This window comes from Trachinotus anak, unplaced genomic scaffold (assembly GCF_046630095.1).
Source record: "Trachinotus anak isolate AG129_WGS33_773 ecotype Australia unplaced genomic scaffold, CSIRO_AGI_Tana_v1 ptg000003l, whole genome shotgun sequence".
Classification (NCBI taxonomy): Eukaryota; Metazoa; Chordata; class Actinopteri; order Carangiformes; family Carangidae; genus Trachinotus; species Trachinotus anak.
This window is the reverse complement of record NW_027273854.1, coordinates 4,362,794-4,389,543: the sequence shown is the minus strand read 5'-3', so window position 1 is coordinate 4,389,543 and position 26,750 is coordinate 4,362,794. Positions and strand designations below refer to the sequence as shown.

The following is a 26,750-nucleotide window of genomic DNA, read 5'->3' as shown; positions in this document are numbered from 1 at the left end:
AGGGAGGATGAGGTGCCCGTCTCTCCTCAGCGGTCATCTGAGCTCCAGAGAACTTGATCGATACAGTTGGAATTCTGTTGCCACAACAGCGGCGGGTAAACGAGGAGATAACCGAGGCTATTGATAAATTCCACATGAATTTCAATCATCTTTGTGAGCGCTCACTTCGCTTATTTCCATCACTCCTCACAGCCACTATCAGCTCGCCCGTCCCCATCACCAAGATGCTTCTGAGTGATACTGACAGACTTTAATGTTACTGTCTCTCCCTAACAGCACCGTTTCTACAAACACCCAGACTCCTGGCATCCCTGATGAATGTGTCAGGGATGACTGTGCTCTCAGCGGGGTCCTGAAGGTGCTCAGCACTTACCGATCAGCATCGTGAGTCCAGGACCGAATCTGCGCGTCTCCAGCTCGGCGTGTCACCGTGCGTAAAAACGGCACGGAAGAAAAAAAAAATCACGCACTTTTATCCCCAGAGAGAGAGAGAGAGAGGGAGAGAGAGAGAGAGGGAGAGAGGGACACGCACGACGCACAGGTGAGATCTGGAGGCGTCCTGTAGTTGTAAAGAGCCTGGAAATGTGCTGGAGCCGATCCCGACGGACTCGTTCCCGTCTCTTGTCTGTGTAATGACAACTCTTTCTTTGCAGAACTGTATCCTTTCTTTTTTCTCTTTTTCTCCCACGTCTTTTGGCGACCAATCCCCGGGAAATCTCAGGTCCTACTGATGCGCATTATCCTCAGATAAAATCCTGCCGCTCATGCTGCTGGCTCCGCTTGGCCTGAAGGAGGCGAGGAATGGGGCTGTTCGGAGAGGAGCTGGGTGTAATTGCCTGTTCCTTCTCTCTCTCCCTCTCTCTCTCTCTGACACACACACTTACTCACCCACTCTCTCCTTGTCATCCCTTCCTCTCTGTAGTCCTACCTCTGTCCCTCTCTCTCTCTCTCTCTCTCCTCTCAGTGAACACCCTTTAACTTGACAGGAAAGCACAGATGGGGAAATTAGCTGCTATTTTTCAAAGCCTTCATACCTCTACAACTTGGCAGCACATTATCCTCCTAGTCAAACTTACTGTCTTACAGGACGGCACTATAACTGATACGTTTCACTCATGTGTACATGCTGCCATGAAGCCAAAGAAAAAGAAAAGCAGGAGGTGCAGTGGGATCCAGGCAACAGCTCTGGGTGGCAGGAGCATGATGGGAGCACTGTAAACATTATAAGGCAGAGAAAAGAATATTTCCTCAGACAGCTTTCCATTCGTGCGCTCACAGGGATGATTTGTGTGCACTTGTAAGGCAGCTGGCTCGTGTGCACGGCAGTGTGTTAGTGAGAGCGACGTGAAGTGATGGTTTCTCACAGCCATCTCTTGCCAGTCTGCTCCTCCTTTGTGTCGCTTCTTGTCGATGCATCATTTGGTGGAGTTGACACATATTCTGGGACTCGGAATTGGCTCGAGAGCACAGAGAGCCTGCTCGTATTAAATTTATGTTTGTTCAAATGGTGTGTGTGTGTGTGTGTGTTTGTGTGTGTGTGGAAGCATACATTGTGGGTTGAAGAGCCTTGGTGCAATGCTAAGCTGTCCTGGAGCTATGCCAAAGCACATCTCCCTGGGTGCTATCAGGAACTTAATTATAGCATTAAATTGCTCCCTCTCCGCCTCTCTCCTGTTTTCAGTTCACTTCCCCTTCTTTCCCCCTTTTCTCCCCCTTCCTGCTCTCTCTCTCTCTCTCTCTCTCTGTCTCCCTCTCTCTCTTTCTCTGCCTTTATCTCTTGTTGCTCTTTTTTTTTCCATTTTCTTGCACTTGCTGGTTTGGCAGAAATGCCTGCTGGTGCTGCTGTGTTCATGTCATCATTGTGAGGAAAAACCCTTCAAAATGTATCTCGGCTGTTCCCGACATCCACCGTGCAACCAGAAATACTAAAGGTTTATCTGCTGTTTCTATTCTGCTTCTACATTTTTTTTTTAAATTTCATACTTGCACATCAACAGTGAATTCATGATTCATGTTGTTTATCAGTTTGTTATGGTGCAGGTGTAATAATCCCAGTGTGGATGTGGAGCGTAGCAGCAGTGAGGGGTGGTAGAGGACTGACTGCTGATGGAGAGTTCCCCTTAAACATGACATATTGCCTCTGACAGAGGGTTATGTGGGATGTTAGCTACCTTTCCCCTCCAATCCAGGTCTCTGTTCCTCGCCATTCACCGAGGCAGCAGTGGACCCACATACTCTCCCCTGGGGAAGAGTGGAGGACACAGGGGCAGCTGCTGTCCTGCTGCCTCATGCCAACCATCAGCCTGCTGGCTGGCACGCCAGAGCCGGGGCTAATTAGAAACACGGGAATGGCTCCAAGCTTCGCACTAGTAGACCTCAGCCAAGACCATTTGTTCAAACCTATATGTGCTATATGTTAAAAACTGTGGTAACTCCACTGTAATGGAATACGTGGTTACATCTCCCAGTGTGGGCGGTTGGACCTAAAAAATGCTCATTTTAGAAAATACTAGTATTTAAGCAAACTACTGGGGAAAAAAAGGATCATGCTAATTATGTTGTTCCCTCCATGTGAATACTACAGCCATGCTAGTGGCACAGCTCTATGTCAGTCTGTCAGTTAGTGCTGATTGCAACATCTCTATGATTACTCGATGGACTCTCATGGCATTCATGGTCCCCAAAAATAAACCCTAATGACCTCTAATGTCCAGCAGGTCAAAAAAAGTTTGACATATTCTGAGGAACATCTCAGTACCTACTTCATTTGCCCAGACATTCATGATTCCCAGAGGATGTGCTCTAATGACTTTGGTGATCCCCTGACTTCTCCTTCAGTGCCACTATGAGGTACATTTTTGTTTTCTACTGAAATAATTAGATAATGTTTGGATGGATTATCATGAAATTTGGTACAGAGATTTATGTCCTCCTCAGGATGAAGTGCATCCTGTCATAAGGTTAAATTTTTTTTGTCTCATTACTAAATATTTGCTAAACAGTGAAAAAAGTAACATCTGCACACATCATGAAGACCTTTCAATCCAAGCCAGATCTTCATCAATGATTTCTGAGACCTGATAAAGAAGTGATGAAGAAGTGATGTGCATATAATTACACCTTCAGTTGTGAACTACTGACATTGCGTTTAATACTTATCAGCAAATCCTGCCAAACTAATGCTAACATGCTAAACCTGAAGAGGAAGGTGAACATGGCTAATATATATATCCTAAAGATCACATGTTAGCGAAAGTGAGCATTCTAAATGTTGGTGTTAGCATTTAGTTCAAAGCACCGCAACTTGTTACATGATATAGATATGTTTCGGGCAAAACATAAAGCCACCTGGATCATACTTCCTGTTAGCTTATGCACCTACACCGTCCACTCTTACAATACAATAATCATAGCAACTAAAGCATGATGGTACATCAATGTAGAGCTTCAAACACTAGAAATAATGTTTTCATGGATTGTACCCCATGTGTTATTGTACTACTTTAAATGTCTTCAAATTGTCTAGTCAAAAAACATGAACTCATCTGAATGAGTAACCTTTGAATTTTACTGTTAAGGATGTGAAAAACTGAGTGTGCTAACGGTGAAAATTGTCAAAACTATTTATGAGTGAAAACCTTGGCAACAAATTCAATAATTTCTCAGTCAGTTGGGGCCCTGCTAATTATAATATTGATAATTCGATTATTGATAACCCCAGCAATGTGAATTTGGGTGGAATGGATAAATAGGAAATTTTGTCAGTAAGAATAAATAAATGTAAGGGGGCTAAAAAAAAAAAAAAAAATATCAAAGGATTGTAATGGCACAGATATGTCACCATACACTGGATCATTTCGTGTGTTCAGGTCACTTACGTATATTTGTAACTTACTTTAAAACTGGGGTTTAGGATAAAAAAACTAAAAGTTATTTAAAAGTATATGCTTCAACAGAAGAATATTAGAAAATATTAGAAAAATAACGTGTTTAAGGTTATAGCAAAACACCAACTTCTGAGTGCCATTCCACTGATAATGGGATCAGTAGAAGAAATAAATACCACAGCAGATAAAAGGAGAATATAGGGTCTGTATTTTTGTTGACCTTAAAATCATTCGATACCATGGATCATAAATTGCTGTTAAAGAAACGGTGTCGGACACAGTGGAAAGAGAAATAAAAACAATTTTAAAAAAGGGTTTGATATCTTACAAAAACAAAATCCATAATACTCAGTCACACAGTGACTAATAAACAGGTTAGAATAGAAACAGACTGTGAATTTAATTTTTGGGTGTCATTATTGATCTCAAGCTGTCTGGCAACCACACATAAATAATGTGAAATCAAAGTTATCAAAATCAATTGCACGTCTGGACCTGCTACATTAAAAAATACTGTATATTCTGTAAAACTGAGTAATTGATCCATACGTCACCTACTGTGCGGAGGTTTGGGGAAATGGATGTAAAAGTCATATTAAACAGAAAGGAAAAGGGTGTTTCTGGGAAAAGAGTTATGAACAGACATTCTTATCAAGAACGCTCAAACCGACTGTTTCCTCTGATGACAGTGTAGACTATAAAACTCCTCAGATATTTTATAAAACTCACAATAAATTACAACTAAAACATTTTTCACGAGAGAGTCGTTAAAATCCGAAAGGAAAATTTATGGTCACGAAAACCAGAGACACGACAAATTTGAAAAACAGATGTGCTTCTGTTAAAGAGACAAACTTATCGATTAAACTTGAGGTTGAATTTTAAAATGTGTAAAACAATCATTATGTTTAAGAAAATGTTTAAACATATATATATATATATATATATATATATATATATAGAGAGAGAGAGAGAGAGAGAGAGAGAATAAGTATAAGAATATGGTCTGTGTTAATGGACATTAGATTGTTAAAATGATGTTAAATGACCTTTGTTTTGAAAATCCTCCAGTCATTTATTGATTTATTCAAGTGGAAGTGGGGAATATAATGAACCACTTGGCATCTATCACATTAAAGTGGCCACTGTTAATTATTCAAAGATGAATTAATAGATGCAAGAGGAATGTAAGTATAATAAAAAATATAATATTTTATCAAATGTGATTTTTCATGACTATTGGCGTGATTTGCTTTTACTTTTGAATTTGCTACAAAATTTGCAGAGTATCTTTTAGGACTTAATACTAGATTAACTGACTTGTAAAGATGAAGAAAAAAAATTACAGACCAGATTCAGAATTGGAGAGAACATTTGCTCTTTGGGATAATACAGTTATTCAGACTGTGATAAACTGACTCACTTGGAAACCGTGGAAATACATGATTCTATCAAACTTGCTCATTTCAAGTTGCCATGGTGGTGGCTCTGTACTGGACAGGGCAAATAATGACATGATTAGTCAGTGTTCATTAGTTGGGGGGGTGGGGTGGGGTGTTGAATCTGCAGTTAACACTGATGTAAAAATACTTATGGTATTTACCGGGTTGCTGAGAGCTGAGTATCTATGGTGATGAGTGATGGACCCCGGAGAGAGAAGAAGGTCAAGCTGTCACCCTCAAGTCTAACAGAACTGTGTTGTCTTTCCACAGCTCTAGTGCTTGTGGTATGAGTTGGTGATTTGAATGTGCCAAGCAGGAAGAAGGACACATCTGTGTACAGCTGTTTTTGTTTCCAGGGAAGACCACATTAAATGTAAATAATCATATTGGGAAATTTAGTCATTGTTTCTGTAAAAAGTAACGGGTACACATGCTGGATTTGAAGCTTAAAACATAAGTTTGAGTGAAAGATGAATGTGAGAGTTGAATGTGCACTGTTGTCTGTTTAGATTGTTTGCGTGATTTTCAGGATGGGAGGGGGGAAGCTACAGAGGAGGTGAGCGGCTTGTAATTATCATGCACGGTGTGTGAGCACCGTGGCGTGCCGGCACTGTCACGGCAGTGGCATAGGTTGGTTTTGGGGTGGATGGGCTGTGGGGCGGAGATGTGTGGGTGGAAAGGAGTGGCGGGGGGACGTTGGGTGCTCCGCGACAGTGTGACAGCGAGGGGCATGAGAGTTGAGGAGGAAGAGGAAGCGTGAAATATGGAGATAGCTGCTGTCACCTGAGGAGATGACAGCGGGGTACGGTGCCGTGCAAACCGAATACCATGTGACATCTGAGCGTCTCTATTACATCCTACCACCCGCCTCTATTCCCTCTATTCCCCACATATCCCAACTTGTGTAAGTCGTTAACAGATGGCAACAGCACCCACCCCCCCTCCCAAAAAAATAAAAAACCTCTCTTTGCTGCTGATGTGAAGTTCATCCAGCTGTCTCTCAGGAGCAGCCTGATCAATACCTGTCAACGCGTGACAGCCTTATAATGTCCGCCTGTTTGTTTTCCAACATGCATCCGCCATGCATCAGTGTGATGACACAGCTGTTTTTGGTGAGCCGGTTTGTACAAGAGCGTGGGAACGAGGGTTTGGGAGGTGTGTGGTTGACTAAACAAGACACATGCTGCTGCCGCTCCTCTGGGCTAATGGACACTGATGCATGGCTGTAGATGATCTTCTTTCCTCTGCTGCCGACATAAGTCATCTTTTGTAAAAATGTATTGCACGGCTCACAGAGTATGTGCGCGGTGCTCTACATGAATGCTACAAAATATTCAACACGCACACAGCCAGGCTTTATGAGCTCCTGCTTAATAGCACGGGAACTTGTGACAAATGCAAATGTGTTTGAAAATGGTGTTTTCTGATCCCAACCGCATGCCAGGACGTAATGAGTGACAGGCTAATTTATGAACAAGCTAAGAGGAGAGCTAGCCCTGCCTCTCTCTCTCTCTCTCTCTCTGCTGTTCCGAGCCACCAGCCTCCTCAATTAGAGCTCGCTCTGCCAACCTGCTGCTGAGGCCTGACTAGGTAATGACTGGCAGCAGAGGAGGCAAACAGCCATCTATCTTTCTCCCTGACTCTCTCTCCCTTTCTCTCTAAACTAACAATTTTCCTTTCTCGCCCCCTCAGCCGCCCCCCCCATCCCTCTCTTTAAACTAACAGCTTTCACTCCCCCCATTTTCTCTCCAAACCATCAACTCTCACTCTCTGTAAAATAACATCTTTCTCTAAAGTAAACCTGAGACATTCTCTCCTATTACTTCTATCTCACACTATTTTTGAAAGTAGGCTTTCACCCTCTAAACTGACATCTCTCTATCTCCCTCTCGCTCAATCCCTCTATCACGCCGCTTACTTTATTGGCATTTTTCTTCCCTCTTCACTATCTCTCACTAGACCAAATCTGTATCTCTCCACACCCCCCTCACCTTCTTTCTCTGACAAACAAACAAACGAATTGAAGAGAATTGGGTGGGAACACCTCCGGAGCGTGACAGCCCGGTCCGCTACCTGACTGACTGACAGAGAGACTAACTAACAAAGTGACAGAAAGACTGACAGCAAGTTGGAGGAGCACTGAGAAGGTCGACTGTGAGGCGCTACAGTAATTTGAAGATTGGCAGACAAGAAAGACCGATGCTGATGGGTGACGGTGTGAGATGCCTAGTCCCATAAACGCACCTGAAGCCAGCTGTTGCCTCGTGTATTGAAGGGACTAGATCAAGTTTTAGGTGCTTAGTTTGTTGGTTAACTTACTCATGCGACTGTCGGGCTCATGTCCCTGATACATTGCTCACTATTTAGCATCTACTTGATTTGAATGAGAAGAGGAAACTAACATTATTTCCAAATTAAGAAAATCACAGCCTCCTTGACATTAAGGCCACGAATAAATAAAACATCTTACTACATATCAAGTTCCAGTTCTGTTCATGTTGTCAAAATCTCATTGACATTTGTAGCTATGATAACAATAGAAAGTCCAGCCTTGGGACAGAGGCTGTCTCACCAGTGACTTCATATGTCTAGATATGAATGGTATTTCCCATATTGTATAATGTATAATTATAAAGCAGGTCAAGTTCTATATTAACGCTATGAAAGTATCACAACGCGTTCAGTCCACAGAGAAATGCACACAGCTCATATTCAGAAACTGAGCCTTAAAACGAGCCGTCAGGACTTCTGTAACCTTGTGATGTCACAACAAAACAGTTACCGAACTCAGCCATGCTTCAAGCCCCGCCCACCTGGACCAACCATCCAACCTTGCAGGATTTGGTTTACCTGAAACAGTCAGCCAATCAGAAGAGAGGCTCAGATCCTCTCTTCTGATTGGCTCACAGACCTGTTGTCACTAGAGCTGCAGAGAGAAGCCTGAGAGAGGAGATGTAAAACTACACTGAGATGGTTCTTGGTTCTTAAAACCACAAATATATCTTCTAATGGATATCAACACTTCAAATAAAACACAGAAAAAAGTGTAAATATGGGACCTTTAAAATTTCTTGATCTAATGCCTAATTTAATGTATTCATTTTTTCTGTTTTTAGCAGCATTTAACAAACACCATTAAAAAAAAATAAAAAATCTAGACGATTAAGAGAAGCTGTGAACAATGGAAAAGTTTCTGTGCAGCAGAGATTGAACTAGAAAGTTGGAAAAAATGACTTATAAAGAAAGACTGTTGGGAAATATTAGTGGATATGAGCAAAACCAAGTTATGATGACAAAGGTGCCCACACTGCTGCAGTGGTAAATTTTCAAAGTAATCACTGTTTAACTTTGTCCTGGAATATGAAAAGTAAACCCAGGAACATGTTTCATTTTTCAGACAGACAGATGGAAGAAAGGCTGAGCAAGATGAATGCTTGGAGTCAAAGAAGTTAGTGGAACAGAAACTAGCCTTGAGGTGACGTCATGACTTGGCTAATACCTGACCTGGCTTTTTTGATAGTTAAAACAATTTATCAATGCTTACAGATCAAATGTAAACCATTAAAAGAGACATAATAATGGTAAATTTGTTCAATAAACAATCTGGGAATGTTTTACAGCCATTTGTAAGAACCTTTGGGTGGTCATTTTGTAAATAACCCATTTGGCTGCTGTCCTCCACCACCATAACATATTTAATCTTTTTATCCTGCTCTGTAATTCATCATTTAATTCACCACCTATTACCTGCTGAAAAAGAGCTGCGGACCAACGCACATTTATTAACAACTTATTACTGCAACATTTACAAACCCAGGTGTTCGTCCTCCTCCTTTGTCTTCTTAGAGAGCCCACTGTCATAATCCATCACATCTGGAGTTGTTAATGTTGCAGAAATACGTGGTTACTAAATGTATTTTGGGCGGATGCTCTGCAGCTCTTTCACACAAAGTAAATGGTAACACTGATGAATTAAAGCTGGATAAAGGATTTCTCACAACCTGGCAACCCAAACGTTGTTCTTACAAATGGCTTATAATTGATCCATATACCATTAATTAATGATTTATGAAGCATTAATAAATCCATTATTACACCACTTATCAAGTGAAAGCGGGATCATTTTACAGGACATAACTTTAATTTACACTTGGCCGGACCTGTCAGTTCTGCTGAAGATGAGTAAGGTTTTACATGTGTACACATAACATAAGTTATGTTGCTTGCGGCTTCCCTTGTTTACATAAGACATGAATGTCGTGGGCGAGAGCTGGTGAGACTGTATGCAGCAAACTGTGGCTGCGCAGGGACTGAACACACAAACTGTTCCAGAAATAACCCTGGGTACAGCAGATAGTAATGGAAATGAATGAACATCACTAACATCTGTCTGCACTAAAAGGTGTTCTTACCTCAGCTGATGGCGTCACCTAATGTCACCCGACATATTGGCTGCTCAAGTGAGTTTTCTTTAAAAAAAAAGTGAAGCAGATAGTGTCAAATACCTAGATCATATGAGTTAACCCCAGAGGAGGGAGATGCTGTCATCTCAGCACGACACCCCAGAGAATAGACTGTGTGTGTGTGTGTGTGTGTGTGTGTGTGTGTGTGTGTGTGTGTGTTGGGCTTGTAACCTCCACCACCTGCACATTCCATCTCATCACAACAGGAGAGAGGACGCCCCATTTAGCATCACTGTCACATACGGTTTCACAGACAGACACACACAGGATGACACAGCCTGAAAGATTGTGTGTGTGTGTGTGAGAGAGAGAGAGAGAGAGAGAGAGAGAGAGAGAGAGAGAGAGAGTGTTAGGTTCCCAAACATAAATAAATCATCAATATGTTTTGTCGCCTTGGCTGGGATCACAGGCGGGGGACGGAGAGAGGAGCAGGATGAGTGGGAGGTGAGGGCAAGTGGAACCAATCAGGTGGGGAGGGAAACTGCTGGCTGAAGGGAATGAGACGCATGTGGGAATCCTTATGTCTGCTTCGTGCTTCAAGTGGAAGAGAAAGCACAAGAGCGTCTGCGGTCAAACTCATGTAATTGCTGCCAAGAATAACCTAAAGCTTCGGCTGGATGGACGATCCACGTGAGAACTCAGGCGCACAATTATATGAGGTGAAAATTCTTGGATTTATGCTGAACTTTAGCCTCTGCTGTGCAATACTATCTCTGAGATGCTTTCAAGAAAAACAGAATTTTGACATTTTAACAAACTCTCCTGCTGTTGTCTTCCTTGGACAGTCCGGATGACGTATTCCTGATAGGAAGACAGTATTAAAGTGTTTGAAGCACCATTGTTTTGTCATGAAATTTGTCATGGATATTCATTGTCCCATACTTTCAACCTTTGTTTGCCCCATGCCTACATATCTTGAAGAAAAAAACATCCTTGGATTTCTATGAAAATTCCATCAGGAAAAATGTCAGCTGTGAACATTTAAGATCTAATAGGCGGATTTCAATGACATGTATAAATATATTCATGGTCCCAGAAGGAAAACCCATTTCTATTTTAACGATGAAGGGCTGATGTTTGTTTTGCCCAAGACGAGCATAAACTGTCATTATGTTGATGGCAACTAAACATTCTCCAAATCCAAAATACACAGCTTCTTTATTTATGTTTAACTTTTATACCAAAGTTGGTTTCATGGTTGAAACAAGGCGTCCTGCTGGAGATATGTACCTCATTGTTTTTGTGCATGATGAGTTTTTGCATCTGCTTCATTTTATTCTCCACAGTAACTGAAACATTTGTTTTACTATTTGTGACAAGCCATAGCGAGCGGGTCCGTGTTGTCTCATCACTGAATATGAGACTAATCTGTGCAGTTCCTCTATTTCTGTAGTTTCGGGCTGGAGCAGAAGGTCTGCAGTGGAAAAAGCTTTAGATTCATGTTACCTTTACTCTTACCAATCTCTACAAGTCTCTGAAACATGCTGGAGAAAACACAAGTTAATCATCACTGTGGCCATAGACCCAATGTTTAGTTACATTTCTGAGGGGGCATATCGTCTGTATAGCTACAGCAGCTATGTGCCTCACCAAAAAAACCCTTAATGCACAACTATAAATCAGCCTTAAGTGTGGATTATTGTTTGCCTTAATTTCATTTATTATTTTCATGTTCTATGTCTGACTCAGTGTGGTAGACTGGAACGCCTCTATCTCTCACTCTCCCACTCCCTGGGCCAGTGAGAGTGACTAATGCTGTACAATGAATGACTAATGCTGGATTGTACTTTTATTCCTTAATTGCCGCCTTGGCACTCCAAACTGTAATTAAAGGGTTATACATTCAAAAATTCTTTTCAGAGAGACTTCAACAGTGCTGTTGCCACATAAGGAGGAATTTATGAGGGAATAGTGTAGATTTTTTTTGCCTTGTAATGCATTCTTTGTCAGTTTTTGCATGGTTCAGATATGTATACGTATTCATGCGTACATTGAAGAGTCTTTCTTAATGTGGGAGACAGGTTTACTCTGCTTCAGAAGGATTATGTGCATCTCCTTTGGGGCTCCTTTGAAATCCAGGTTGACTGACATTGAATAATGGTTCATCTTCTGCTTTAGTGATATACCATAACACACAAATACTAAACAATAATCCATCTCTTATTCATTATCAGTTGAGTTGCTCGTTGCTGTATTTACCACAAATTGCACTCTTGCTTTCTGATTTTTGCAGTGTTGCTCAAGTTCACACACACTGATGAGAGTACCCTGGTCTATAATGTATTAAAAAGAAAAAAAACTACATGTCTACACATGCTTTAAAATTCTCTAGCCTTTATTGCCTTAAGGCCATGAATTAAAAACCCATTAAACAATTTTTTCACTTTAATTTGGAGCTGGCAATGAGTAAAATTAAGGTAAAAACAAATGGCTAATCATTTTTAATAATACACATTGGTTGCCTGAGTGTGAAGAATGACTATATTTGGGCACAGCACTCAGAAGAATATTTGTACATTTCAGTGATATTCACCTTGAAAATTCACCTTGTCTTCGGGTTCAATGAATAATACAATAAGGCAGTCGGTGGATGTGAGTGTGCTCGTTGACTCAGATAAAAGGAGGGAGAGTCATTGCAGTGGCAGAATGTGGCTTTGTACGCTGAAGATAAGGCTGTTCAGAGCTGAAAGCAGGGGCCTTCACATAATAAATGTGGCCAGTGGCCGTCCTCACACTGAATAAGGACAACTTAACGTTTATCTAGCTCAGAAAGGGGCTGCACGAGGTACCTTAGACACTGAACTGTAACAGCTGAACCACTTGTAGATGTATATGCTTTCCAATTTTCATTCGTTTATTGATGGGATGAGCAGTACATCGCCATGGTTTCCATGTGGGGTTTGAGGAGCAAAGGCTTTGTGTTTCAGAGGAGCATCAGTGCAAATGAACCACACTTGAAACTGTCACAGAGAGCCACTGTGGCTGTAGTGTGGTTACTGTGTACCACGCATCAAAACCACCGCAGCCATGACAGTAAAAACAGAGGAAAAAAAAGCAAAGGAGCTCCTTGGCATTTTCAATCAGATTCACACAGTATGACAGTTTGGAAGTAGACCATCATACGGAGGACGGAAAGAGAGGCAGAGAGTGGAGAGACGGCTGTGATTGGAGATGCGGTTCAGTCTAAAAGGACGAGAGAGGATATTGAAGGTGAGAGGTATGCATGCACCGAGCCACGGATGGCCCAGTGGAAACACTGGGGCTTCGCTCCGCTCTGGAAACACGACAGCGGCTGACGCACCTGATGGAAGGCCTGGAAAATCTGTAAACGGGTCCATAAATGTGAAAGGGGTGTGGGACGTGGAAAAACCCCGTATACGCAGGCTGTATCTCCCTTCGTCCCCCCTCAAACCGAAGCTAAGTTATGGCCCCACCCGGCCCATAACCTCCCTCTGCCCTGTCTGAGGAGACCCACTGGGAGGAATCACTCTGCCTGGAGACACCCTGCATCACGTATAGGCAGAAAAAGTTGCCCTCTTCATCTTCCTTAGGTAAAAATGATAATTTTTGTTGGACATTTCGATGTTAATTCTACATCTCATTTAATTTAATCAATTTAATTCATGAAATGCAATTTAGTCAAAAAAAGAATTAAAAGAATGATCAAACAAACATGAATAAACTGTCAGACCAGCTGCATTAGGTGGTTCAATAATTTACCAAGAAAACATATAAAAAGCAGTTGATCTAGAAACCAAATTAACCACATGTTGTTTAATTAATTAATGAACTTCACATATACGCATTATACTAAAAATGTCTGGTTTTGTATTGAAGGTGGTATTTTCACCAAAAATGATAATTTTGCTTGTATTCACTTAACAATTCACTGAACTAATTAATTAAATAAATAAAATGCGGTTAATTTGGTTTCTGGATCAATAAAGTGCTCAGCATGTGAGACGATTAATAATAGACTAAATAGCTTTTTAAATGGCTATTCCATAACCTGTTTGAACCCACATGTATGTGTTTGTGTGTTTGTGTGTGTATTTGTCTCCATGTCAGTCTGTGTGTGTCTGGTTGAAGCAGCTGAGGTATGTGGAGTGAAAGACAATGGCACAATCCTAAAGGTCTAGAGCCAGGCGTGCTGAGATTCATTTCACCGCCGTTCAACCGGATAAAATATCACAGCAGTCATGGCCTCCACCCAATGTCACTGTGTGTGTGTGTGTGTGAGTGTGTGTGTGTGTCTGTGTCTATTTGTGTGTGAGCTTTGTCTGTCTGTGCATTTGTGTGTGTGCCAAAGTGTTGTGCGTCTTGTCTGTGCTGTGCCAGGCGGGGCTGTGGTTATTGACTCCGCTGTTATGAGGACACATTTGCCCCCTGATTCCATCCCATCCAACACCCCCCACCCCCACCCCCACAACGTCGGGTCACATGGGTGCTGTGGGCGGTTGCACGTCCCATCATTTCCTGCGGCTGACTGTCGGGGCGGATCAGGGTGCCACGCGAGTCTAACGCTGACGAGCTGAGACAGCTCCGCTCTGACTGGGAGGGGTCTACTGGACCGAGCACAATCTGCAACCGCCACCCCCTCCTCCGCATACAAACACACTCACAAGTAAACAAACATACACACATACTGTAGAGAACAAACCACACAGCACCAGTGTGCAAGCACCTCTGTGCAAACCCAGTGTGTATACATGCGTTAACTGTGTCACTACAGAACAAGAGTGAGTCACCAGAAGGAATAATGCTGCATTATAAAGCTGGCTGTGTTTCTGTGGCTGCATTATGAATTATTACTGTTAAAAACAGACTCATATAATAATCAAAGGCTTACAAACAACCAGTAAAAGCATAGATTTTCATTCTCAGTGTTTGGATGACTGACGATCACCATGGACAGCACAAGGCCCCCTGGCCGACAGACACAAATCAAGTATTTCAAAGGAAGGACATGCAAAAAAAAAAACCCATAGGCCCACAAAGGCAGGGACAATGAATGGCGAGCAGGAAATATGAGCTGTGTCACTGGAATCCAGCCTCGGCTGTTTCATATTGCGGTGCGGACTGGAGGAGGTGATGGCCTCTTATCTGGACTATGTCACATCTTACACCTGCACACCATCTGCGTATGTGTGTCTGACTACAAGCATGTGTGTGTGTGTGTGTGTGAATGCTGACGTGGACCCGTGTATGTGTGTGCGTGCCTGCATGTGTGAACTCATCCCAGGACAGACACACGTCTGGGGTGTGCCGGCGCACAGAGACAGACGTGGTTAAATATGATAAAATGGCTGTTAAAAAGAGACAGAGCAAGTGTCGGGAAGAAGCGCCGCGGCCGATGAGAAGAAACGGAATGAAAAACTGTGTGACAGAAACAGGCTAACAGAGGAAGAGACCGCGGGAGAGAGTGACAGACAGAAGAGTTCGAATAATAGATAGAGGCAGTGACAGGGAGTCAATGGGATGGTGAGACAATAGATGGATAGGCGAGTTCTGTCAGGGAGGGGGAGGCGGAGGGAGGCGGAGGGAGGTGGAGGGAGCGGGGCGAGGCAGGCGGAGGGAACCGCTGGCTTTTTGTTCTTAGTTGCAAAATGGAGCGTCTGAAGCGCTCTGCCTGCCCATACAACACCCTCCTTTGAGAGAAGAGACACTGCCATCACCATCTCACATTCACTCAGGCTCAATAAGTCACTGTTATTGATTATTGATTAATTGGCTTGAAGAAAGGGCAGTGAGGGAGTGATGTGAGAGCAATCACATTGATTATTTTTCACTCTTTCCATCACCTCAGATCCTTTCATGCCCAGAGCTAAACCTCGCAGGATGTGGACAATGACACCTTCTCCTGGATACACTGTCCTTAATCCATCCATCCATCCATCCAACACACAAACAATGGTACAATCATTCATGCATGACTGACGATGTGGGCACCCTGTTGGCTCTGGGCGCTGACCACTGACCGCAGCCTCTCTGGTTGTTGGGGTCCAGGGATCGCAGTGTTGTTGTTTCCCCACCTTCTCAATCCTTGTTTCCTCTTATCGCTCTATTGACCACTTAATGATAACCCATCACTTCTTCTAGTCGTGAACCATTCTGAGTTCTCCGGGTAAACAGATCCACATATTGATCCCCCACCACAGAGAAAGTAATTTGGCCAAAGGCAGTTTTGTAAAAGGGCACCTTACAACTGAGAAGCCTGGTTAATTACGCACTTACGGATGAGTCTAACACGAGCACATTTGAATGACGTGATCGTGAAGGTTGAGGTTTGGGGTTGCAGGGGACTGGACCTCTCCCACCACAGACTGGAAAAGAGTTGGGTTACAACAACACTGTTACAAGAGAGGATGATGATAACAGACGATTTGGTTGACTATACTCAATTACAAAGTTTTGTAATATCTAAATCCAACATTTTAATACAAGTTCTTTCTAACAAATCTATGCATCTCATTCTATGATGTTTAGAGAAAGATTTTGGATGTGACAACTAAACCATGGTTAGCGTTACGCAGTTTGGCATCCCAGTGCCCCAGCGGTTTGTTGCATGTCTCCTTTACCCATCTCTCTCTCCCCTCATTGTCAGCGACGATAAAGGCTTCAAATACTGAGATGGGAAAAGACTGTGGGTATGGTTAAAAAGAAGAAATTTAAATTAAACCTCTGCCACTAATGTCCACCACCAGCCTGACCTCCATACCTCTGCTCTCTGCCACTATTTCCTGCATAAGCACTGGACATAGGTCACAGTCTGTGGAATCATCCCAAATGAAACTGGTATACCAGGCTCCTGAACCAGTTGCAAGACCTAAACCTAAGTATTTGATTAGTGGTCCTGCTCGGGGGCAGTACACAGCCTCAGGGGCAGTACCCAGCCTCGCCTAACAGGGTCAGTGGGGGCGAAATGCCTCTTTATCCTTCCTGTCCTGCCCCTGTTGGTCTGTCTGAAAAGATATCCACAACAATTTTCTCAGATGGGGATCCATCAGACAGAATCTAATCAATGATCCATAGCCCAATGTGTATTTATTTGAAGGACTTTGACATAAAAAAATGTTGTGAACTCAAGAGTGAGCGCACTGTGCATCTTTTATAAAACTACAGATTGATGTTTTATGCTGTATATTGTGCAAGCAGCGTATGCTGAGAGTGTGAGAGGGGCGAGCGGTCGGCCAGGAGAGATTAAAACTGCATCTCTCCACCAGCTCCTCCGCTCTGCTTCTGTTAGAGAGCGTGAGCCGAAGGCGCGGTGACCAGTGGCCTCTTCTGAAAGGCGTCTGATTAATCTGACTGGTTGGAAATGACTGGTGCAGCCTGACACAGCGAGTCGCTGTGACACACCGTGCACGCCAACAATCACCACACCGCAGCGTGGCATCTGACAGCCATTTTAAATGCGGCTCTTGACAAGCCGGGGATGGAAGAGGAAATGGGAAAGACGCTTTTCTGTGAATCATTTTCATGGAGACGCGCATGTCAGTCTGAGCAGGGAAAGATGATGGCGGGGGGAGGGGAGGGGACAGGAATATGGGTTGCATGATATGAAGCTGCACAATAGCTTCATCTTTTAAGCAGCTGGAAGTCCTTTCCCTGATTAGGGCTCTGGAAGGAGAGTGCCATGGAGATTAGAGAGACAGAGCGGTGAAGAGAGTGGAGTGGTGACTGACAACTAGTTTATTTACTCTTCTCCTCGGCTTCTCTTTCACAATCACTTCTCTGTTCTGAGCCTGAGCTTTGATTTTTTTTTTTTTTCCACCTGTTTCTTTGACACAAAACACAGAGACATGGGAAAAACACACACAGTGAGCCAGGTCTCGGATGCAGCAGAGAACCTCGTTTCCACTGTTAATCCAAAATGTTGCTAAATTCCTGGGTCAAGACAGATCAGCCGGGTGCAGGGCTTGGCAGGAATGTCGCAGGAGCACGTCCACTTTTGCAGGTGTATTCTCGGTGGGATGAAAAACATGGGGAGGGGGAAGTGGGATTTGTGTTTCCCTGGGGGAAGTGGAGGAGGCTGGGGACGTTGTTGCCATGCTCCTGTGAGATTCGCACTGTGTATTCTGTGATGGAGTCTTTCCTGCGCGCCTCTCACATCCCCATCAGGAGGAGCCAAGGCCAATGTTTGTGTGTGTGTGAGTGTGTGTGTGTGTGTGTGTGTGTGTGTGTCTTCCAGACATTAAAAGCTATTGCAGTCCCGTGTTTTGGACTGATTCTCTGATGAATGGCTCCAGAAGGCACCACAACAAACAGGAAAATGGTTTTATTATCGTAGATTATTATCACACTGCCTTACTTTTTATGAGATCCTAATCCAGGGATTCACCCGTGTGCCTGCGCCTCTTTATTACCTGGAAAACCAGCGTGGCGTGTAATGAATCTGGAGAGAGAAATGTGATATTCATGAGCAACACACCACTGGACCTTGACGTGACCTTCAGCCTCTTGGTCGGGATAATCAAGCTCGATTTACTTTGCACTTCAGAGCCCATTCTTAATACAAATGTCTGTCCTTGTAGTAAGCCTGTAGTATACGGTGTGTGAGCTATGAGAGGTCTGGAAAATAGTGATGATAGAAGAAGGAAATCTGGTGGGGAAGATGACATTAGGCTTTATCTGCTGGATGAGAGCTGGACTCAGACCTCTTTAGCTGTGGTGTAGGTTCTATGACAGGATAGAAAGGATTGACTCTGACATAAAATTACACACACACACACACACACATACATGTATGAAGAGATAGGTCTTGCTGGCTAATCCAGGCTAGCTCCAGCAGGCCTATAGGGGGCTGGTCTAATCCTGTTATCAGGCCCAACAGATGCTGTTGACAGAACAATAAGCGGGGGGCCAATATTGCAGCGCGGCCCCGAGGAGGTCATGAGCCAAACTCATCACAGCAGCAGCAGGATCGCTGGCTGGCTGGAGCGAGCTGGACTCCGCACTGGTCACACACACGGGCTCTCGCAGGCTGAACGCCTCGCTGCGACAGCCGCTCACAGTGGTTCGTTTCCTGATATGCACACCCCCTTTTTGTCTTTACTGCAGTGCCAGAGCGCGCAGAGTGTTTGCGCCCCCCCATACAGAACCATCCACCAACACAGATGGACGGTCAGAAGGTAAATACATTAAACAAAACAATGAGCAAGAATTAGAAGCCTGCATCCAAGTAATCCACCAAAATCCTGCAAAAACACAATCAATCAATTTCTGAATTCTACTTTACCAGCAATTTGCTTTTTGCTCATTTGTGCTGCAAAATGTGCAGTAAAAGTAAATAAAGGAAAAGCCAAACTGAGGCTAAATGGTACATGGTAATGTGTGCAACAAGGTTTTTAGCTGCAAAAAGCTGAACGGTAGTGAACTGTGTTAGATAAGCCAAGATAAACCTCACCTCAGCAGTTTTCTGCACTGAAACCAGGATTAAATGGGTTATAGAAAAATTCAGAGCTGAAAGTACATCAAAGTTATTTTTAATTTTTTTTTAATTGCTGCCACAAAACTGGAGGAAAAAAACATCAAAAAACCCACATACACACTCAAACATGCACAATCAAACCAGCTGAACTAGAAGGCAAAAGATTTGAACTTTATACATGAAACACTTTGATTTCTCTCCCAGCTGTCAACTGCACCCGGCCCAGACCGCAGATGCAAATCCTTCCTGGTGCATCCAATCAGTCGTGATGTTGAAATCTATAATCAGAGCTTCTCTCTTAGGTTCCATCGTTTCCATTTTGAAACATAAACAATTTCCTATGCTGAGTTTTGTGGCCAAGTTATGCAGCTTTTTACTCTAGTTTGAGTGTTTTGGTGCTTTAATAAAGCTCTGATGTGCCGTGTGGGTATATGTGTGTTTGTGTGTTGTGAGTGTGTGTGTGCGTCTGTGGTTTCTTGCAGATCAGAGAAAAAATGCGCTGCCTGGAGCTGCTAGATTTGTGTCTCCTCTTCTAGCAAAGGATCCTTTCTTCTGAGCGTCTACTGCACACAAAATAATACTTCAATGTAAGATAGATACAGTATAGAAAACACACACACACACACACAAACACACACATTTCCCTGTCGATTAAAGGAAAATTTAAATTTACAGTATTAGACTAGTGTGTGTGAAATGAAACCATGGATCAAAAGTCAAAACTTAAATAAAAGTTCATACTGTATCTGTTTGTATTGTAGTGTTGATATCCAGCCTTGCACTGTGTCACCTTGCAGAGCTCTGCAGCAGCAGCAGCAGCAGCAGCTCCTGTCACACTCACATTATGTGGATCTGAATCAGAACATATTTGGCTTTTGGAGACTGAACCTGAACCAGCCAGCTACCCAAGCTGTCACCTATAAACACATAAACTCACTGAATGTGTCTACTCAACCTGCGACACTAACTACAGTCCGTGAAAACCAGGATGAGGCGCAAGCGTCGATTGGAGAAATGAAACGGGGGGGGGGCTATGTGAACACAACTCTACAACAGGAAGTTTGTGACTGACATTGCTCATAGCCAATAGAACAGAGGGATCAAATAATCACATCACGGAGGCCAGTCATGCATGAGAGCGCATGAGAGCAGAAATAACAATGACGTTGGCTGTGATGGCAAGGAAGTGTTTTCCTCCCCTCTCCCTGACTTTCTGGTTTGTGTCCCAGTTTAACTAAATCCCATTAAAAAGGCTTTCATCTCACTGCACTTCATTACTGTCATAAATGCTGCGGCTCACCCCAGAGAGAGGCAGGGATTAGACACGACGAGCTCGTCGAAAATGTTACACTCTCGAACCCCAGCAGCTTTTTTAATAAAGACACTCACTTTTAAATTCTCCATATTGGATTATCCAAATAGACCCTCCAGCGCAGAAGGTGTCATGAAGGTCAGGCTTGTTGAGGTATGCATAGGTGCGTGTCCTTGGCTCACTGGCAAACAATGTGCTGGATCTAAACAGCAGAGGTTTTCATTAAAAAATAAGGACGGGTGGAACAACATCCCTGGAAAATGTTAACAAATTCAACGAGGAGACAGGATGAGAGAAGGGAAAATAAAGAGGAGCTTCACAGGCATAAGCAGGGAAAGCAAGAAGAGAGAGGACAGCGGGGAGGGAGGTTGATATTGTGTGTCTGATTGGATGCGATGGGTCAGAGGCTTTCACACGCATTTATGAATGCTTATTTTAAGCAGAGCACAAGCTGGGCTAATCTTTACTGCTCGCCTGAATGAGGGTGCTGATTAAAAGCTAATTATACGCTACAGATTTGGCCTCTGGTGAAGACTCTGCTGATTTGACACGGCTTGGACTCCGGCCTGGGTGCATGCCTGTGGGCTTCAGCTCCAGATAGCCATGCGTGTGTGTCTACAACTCTGAGGGGAACAAGACGTCAGCATGCATGATGGATGCTGTGAGGTTTGTGTTGAGAGCAGTGGTGGAACACTGTAGTGACGCACAATTTTCAGGCACTTGTACTTGGCTTGATTATTACCAGTTTCTGCTAATGTATACTTTTATTCAATTACAATTTAAAGGGAGATATGTTTATGCAAAATAATTGTGATAATATAACTCAACAGGGATCATTGTACTGGATTATGAGCAGTACATTTAATTTAGACACCCTGTTAATTCTGAAAGGTACTATGGAGTTTTGAGCTATTTTTAAAAAATATTTGGGCGCCATGTTTCGTTAATGTCATGCATGTGCAGAAGGATGCATATGTACAAGTGTCAGCTGCCGTCAGTTTTACTCCATTCTGCTGGTCAGTTAACAGCTGGAGGTGGCGGTGCACAAAGAAACCTACCCAACAAAGACGAGTGCTGGCTAGCAAATACAGCTATAAACAACACATAACTATACATATATATTTTTAAATCAGCTTTGAATGTGTTAAACAAGGATGGAAAAGCATTCAACACATCTGAAGTCTCAAGGATACACTCAGTGTTACTTGTGTTTACTGTTTACTGAATGTTAATGTGGCTTTTTCTGTTTACAAGAAAACTGCAAAGGGCAGCTTCAAGTTAGATTTTGAATGTAAACCTTTTGCTTGTTAAGGGACAATTTACTGCACTGTTGAAAAGCTGTTTTTACTTAAGGATGTGAACCCTTGTGTCACCGCATGTTCATTGGATGTATATTAGTAGAAACATGTGCCTTTAACACACTTCTTTGTTTATAAAGTAGAATAGGAATCTAGAGAAAATAACATAAACACATCATGCCTATGTATGTTTATCATCTCTCTGCAACCCTCTCTCTTTGTTGATGCCATTTACTCGTGTTCATGACTCCTGGAATTGCTCCCATGACATGTTAAGTCATTTTGTTTTGTTTGCCTCTTGTTATTTGCCTTGTTGGAGCTTTGTTCGTGGTCTCATTTCACTTTGAAAACTCACATGTCACCGTGCTGATTGCCTGGCCTCCCATACATCTGACAATGTTAATGCGAATTAGCTTTCAATTTGCAACGACTCGTCTTAGTTTGCAGCTGTAAAGAACCTTTTTAATGCAGTTAGTATCTTAGTGTCTATCCCTGTACATTCAGCACATATAACACATGTTAGGAAACAAGATAGTTTTATCTTTTTATTTTGATAGTACTTACAGGAAGATTTATAGGTCTGAGCTGATAGTAACAGCATGTGTGCATCCCAAGTGTCTCCTCACCTGCCTCTCCTGCTTTTTGAAGTCGCACATCTTTCCTTCCTCTTTAATTCTAAGTAGCTCAGCATCTGACTTGTGTTGCTGTGTGATTGGCTTTGACTTTGTTCCATCTCTATGTGAAGTCTCTCAGGGCCTCGCTCCCCTTCCTCTCCCCCGAGCTGCCATTCCACCACTCAATCACGTAGACAAGAGGGGGTTAATATCTCTAAGAAATGCAGCAGGGAAGAGAAAACAGAGTGAATCCTTTGCTGCCTGTTAGCATCTTGTCCTTGACATCATTACTCCTCCGGCATGGCGATGTTCCAAGCCTCTGACCCTCCTGCAGGAACTAACCCCGGTGCCACGCCACAACAACAGGCGCAGGAAACAACATGTCTCACAGCCAAATTGCCCACAGGGTGTCTTCCAGTTCTTGGCTATTTATGTCGCGGGCAGTGACACAATCTTTTTTTATTTTATTTTATTTTTTTTACACCGCTCATTTTCTTATTTCAGTAAAGCAGCACACACAAATGCATTAGCTTTTTAATAGCTGCATTACAGGGATATTTGTTTTCTTTATGACCTGAGAAATAAAGGCTCATGTTGATGAGGGTCGAAAAGTCGTTGGCTGTACTTTTTTTAAAGGCCTCACTGCTAGTAAATGTGACTAGGTGCTGACATCTTGAGTTTTAATTGTTCCGTGGGCGGCTGATAAAAAAAAAAAAAAGTTGTTTGTCTTGTATCTTAATGTGTTGTTACATTAACTGTGGTTCGAAATCAGCCTCTACTGCTGATCTAAAGTCAGAGGAGCAACAGCCTGCAGCTGCTACAGCGTCTTGTCAACAGTAGAGAGAGGACAACTTTACATGCTCACCTTCATGTCAAGGACAAGATCATTCACAGCAAGATCACACCTGGTCACTTCCTGCATGCATGCATGTGTGCGTCCAAGTGTGTGTAGGGAAAAGAGGGTGGGAGGGTTTTGTTTGAGAGCTGGTGTATGACTGGAGGCATCTTGACAACTCCAACCTTCCCTCTCTAACTCCTGCTTCTCTCTCTCTCTCTCTCTCTCTCTACCACCGCCCTCCTCCCCCCTCCCCTCCTCCGCTGCTCTTGCCTGTCTTTATTATTAGTGGCAGCTCGAGGCAGTGGACCGGAAAATTCCCATCGAGAAACAAACCCACATCTGCATATTACAGCCCTGTTTCACGTCTGCCATGAGCGAATAAATTAATACATGAATAACAATGAAAATCATCCATGAGTTGCCTCGCTCGCTTTCTAAATGGCATTGTGCATGTTTGCGCGTGTGTGTTTTTGTGAGTGTGTGTGCTCAGAGTCAGGAGGAGCTGCGCTTGTCTCTTTCGGCCATTCTCACCAAGGAACCGGGCGTATTTACATAAAACCTGAAAGGAACTGGCAAACACTACACTACAGCAGGTTAAGATCACAAGTCAGGTGTCGATGAATGTTGGGACACAACACTGACAAATCGAGTCCTGTGCTCTGATATAAAACATCACCGTCATTCTGCACTGAAATCTGTGCGTTTTCCGCATTTTAAATTTGAAAGAACTAATTACTGCATTTTATCTGCACATTCAAATGTATTTTTATCCATTACTTTTGTGTGTTTTTTATTGTATTTTTCCTGTTAAAGAAGTTTTTCCTTATCCAGATTGAGGGTCTAAGCATATTAGCAAATATTGTACAGGCTTTAAAAAGTCTGAGATAAATTAGTGAGTTTGGGGCTGTAACTAAACTAAAATTACAAATTTTCTTTGGTTTTAATTTTTTTCTTCATTTGGCTTTTAAATACTGTTCCTTTTCTGAATGTGTTTGCCTTAGTTGCCTCCGTGTTTGAAATGTGCTGTGCAAATAAACCTGTGATGCTTTCACTGACATGAGTTTACAACTAACATCTACTATGATATGACATGAAAATTCATAAAACACGAAAGAAAATGGATGGAAAGGTGGTTTTGTTTTGTTTTGTTGCAGTGAAAGCATTTGGCTTCTCTGTGTATCCTCCTGTGCATGTACAGTATGTGTAAACATCTAGATAAATACGTGTTTATCATGGGATTTTGTTGGAGTTGGGTACAAAGAGTGAGAAGTGTGAGACTGTGATGGTGTGTGTTTTGTCTTTGTGAGTGCGTTAGGCGAAAAGCTGCTGTCATCGACGCCAATGAGATGTTTGTTTTGGTGTTTGTCGGTGCACCATACGTGCCTGCCTCTCACTCTCACTCTCATCCCATTCCGCCGAGTTTACATCTGTTTACAAAAGCTTGTCTACTTCAGTTTCGTGTACGACACAGCGAGGGTCTCTGGAGGTCCACCACGCAGCGCACTAGCAAACGCTCCAACACTGTCAGACTACTTTGCCGCTGATTCCGCTCATTCGATGTGATACAAGGGCTCTCGTGGGATTAGATCAAATTCCAGAAAAACGCCGCTCTAACATCCCGATGCTGGCAGACATCCCATAGTGCGTCGCTTCCGTTGGCAAGGCAGGGGATGTGAGGGATGGTAAGTATGTGTGAACTTCGGGAACTGTGAGGCTGAGCAAACTTTCAGGGGCCATATATCATGTGTCCATTAGCAGAGAGCCTAGGCTCGCTCTGCAAATGACAGTGTTTTTCTACGTCTGCTTCTCTCTCTCTCTCTCTCTCTCTCTCTCATCACCCACTCTCTAGTCAAGCCCACCTCTCTTACTCCTTTCTAATCTTTACCTCTTCCCTCTGTCTCAGTCTTGCTGATGTGATCCTTCCCCCTCTTAGCACCTCAATCTTCCTCGCTCCTCTCCCTCATCTGCTTTATCACTCTCTCACTATCTCCCTTTTACTCCTGCCTATGCCTCTCTCCCTCTCTAACCTCTGCCCCCACCCTGGAAACAGCTGGTAATAAGTCACTCTGCTGTAATTTTGCCCTTCTGAAGCCCTGTAATGATGGGGCTCGGAGGATGGCCAAGGTGCAGGTGAGATTGGGGTGGAGGTGAGATTGGGGTGGGAGGATGGGGGTCAGTTAAAGGGACTCTACTCTTCCCACAAAGAAAGCCTTTTATGGGCCTTTTGTGCAATGTGCCACTGGGGGAAAAGAGCGAAAATGGCAGAAAGTGAAAGAGAGCGACAGAGAGAGAGGCTCATCAGGTCACACTGTACCTTTGTTGTTTCTGTATGAAACTTTCCCATATCTCTGCTGATGTTCAGTGTGTGTCGGAGGAGCACAAAAATAACACATTCAATGCTTTTACACCAATGACTTCAACTCTAGTTGGAGTTTAGGGAATAAAAAAAGGAGCGAGGGCAGCGGCGAGTGAGTCGGTCTCGCTGGGTGACTGGATTGACTGAGCGCTGTTGAAACTGACTGATATTTTATGACATTTAACAAACTGGAAAACAGCTCAATTCATTTAGCAGATATGTCTGAGGCAGCCGCGGCAATCTGGGTTTGTGTATCAGACGGGCCAGATAAGGGCTGATAGTGAGATGTGCTTGGCCTTCTTCCACAGACGGAGCCAGCCGACCTGTCAGAGCCCGGGGTAAACACAGGCATCGGATGCACCCCTCTCCCCGTGACCTTACGAGCGTCACTCCTCATGTTTCTCGCTCCACTGGGCCCTGTGTGTCAACCCTGGTACGCCTGCCGACCTTTTCCCAGAGTTTGAACCGCAATCACACAGAGGGGCGCACCCTGGGGGCAGAGCGGAGAGGAGGGAGAGAGGAGGACAGCGAGCAGGGGGCATCTGAGGTGGATGGGTGGGAACAAAGTGCAAGACTCCGCAGCCACATCACATTTCAGGAGATTTACTCACTTATCCAGTGCCAGGAAAAGACAGTCGCTAAAATGCAATTATCAACTCATACAGATATGAAATAGGTCATTGCAATTTCCTACATACCCCCACTGGCTTCTGGGTAATTTGTATTTTACATGTTCTCATTTACTTAAAGATTTTTTTTTTTTGTTATGACCATCTGTGAAATTTTTATTGTTTTGTTGTGCTACAAAATGACATCAAAGTGGAAGCGAGTGTTTCTTGCAATTAGACAGAGCCATCAACCAACAGCTACTGTACACAGGCTCCACAGCAGCTGACGAACACATGAAAACATCAAACAGAGCAACCAGAGACGAGCAACGCTCAGCAATTTACAAGGATCAGAAGAGACACTGAGATCACTGCATAAACGCTGCACACCAACGACGTATGCACATGTATGTCCAAAGGCACGTGGAGGGAGGAGTCATTTCACTCTGCTGGATGGGGGGGGTGGGTGATAGGAAAATGGCAAAGCGGCACAAAAATAAAA

General features: G+C 43.4%; 1 protein-coding gene across 3 annotated transcripts in view; it reads right to left on the bottom strand.

Annotated features, from left to right (window-relative positions):
• The window catches only part of znf385c (zinc finger protein 385C), a 145,722-nt gene that overhangs the window by 48,856 nt on the left and 70,116 nt on the right, over window positions 1–26,750 (bottom strand). The window contains exon 1 of one of the 3 annotated variants that reach the window (XM_071467626.1): window positions 374–1,058. The exons of the other annotated variants lie outside the window; for them this stretch is intronic. Within the exon in view, the coding sequence (XP_071323727.1) occupies window positions 374–383 (10 nt within the window). The 5' untranslated portion in view covers window positions 384–1,058. Of the gene's footprint in view, window positions 1–373; window positions 1,059–26,750 lie in introns of those variants that run through there. 3 annotated transcript variants of the gene reach the window in all.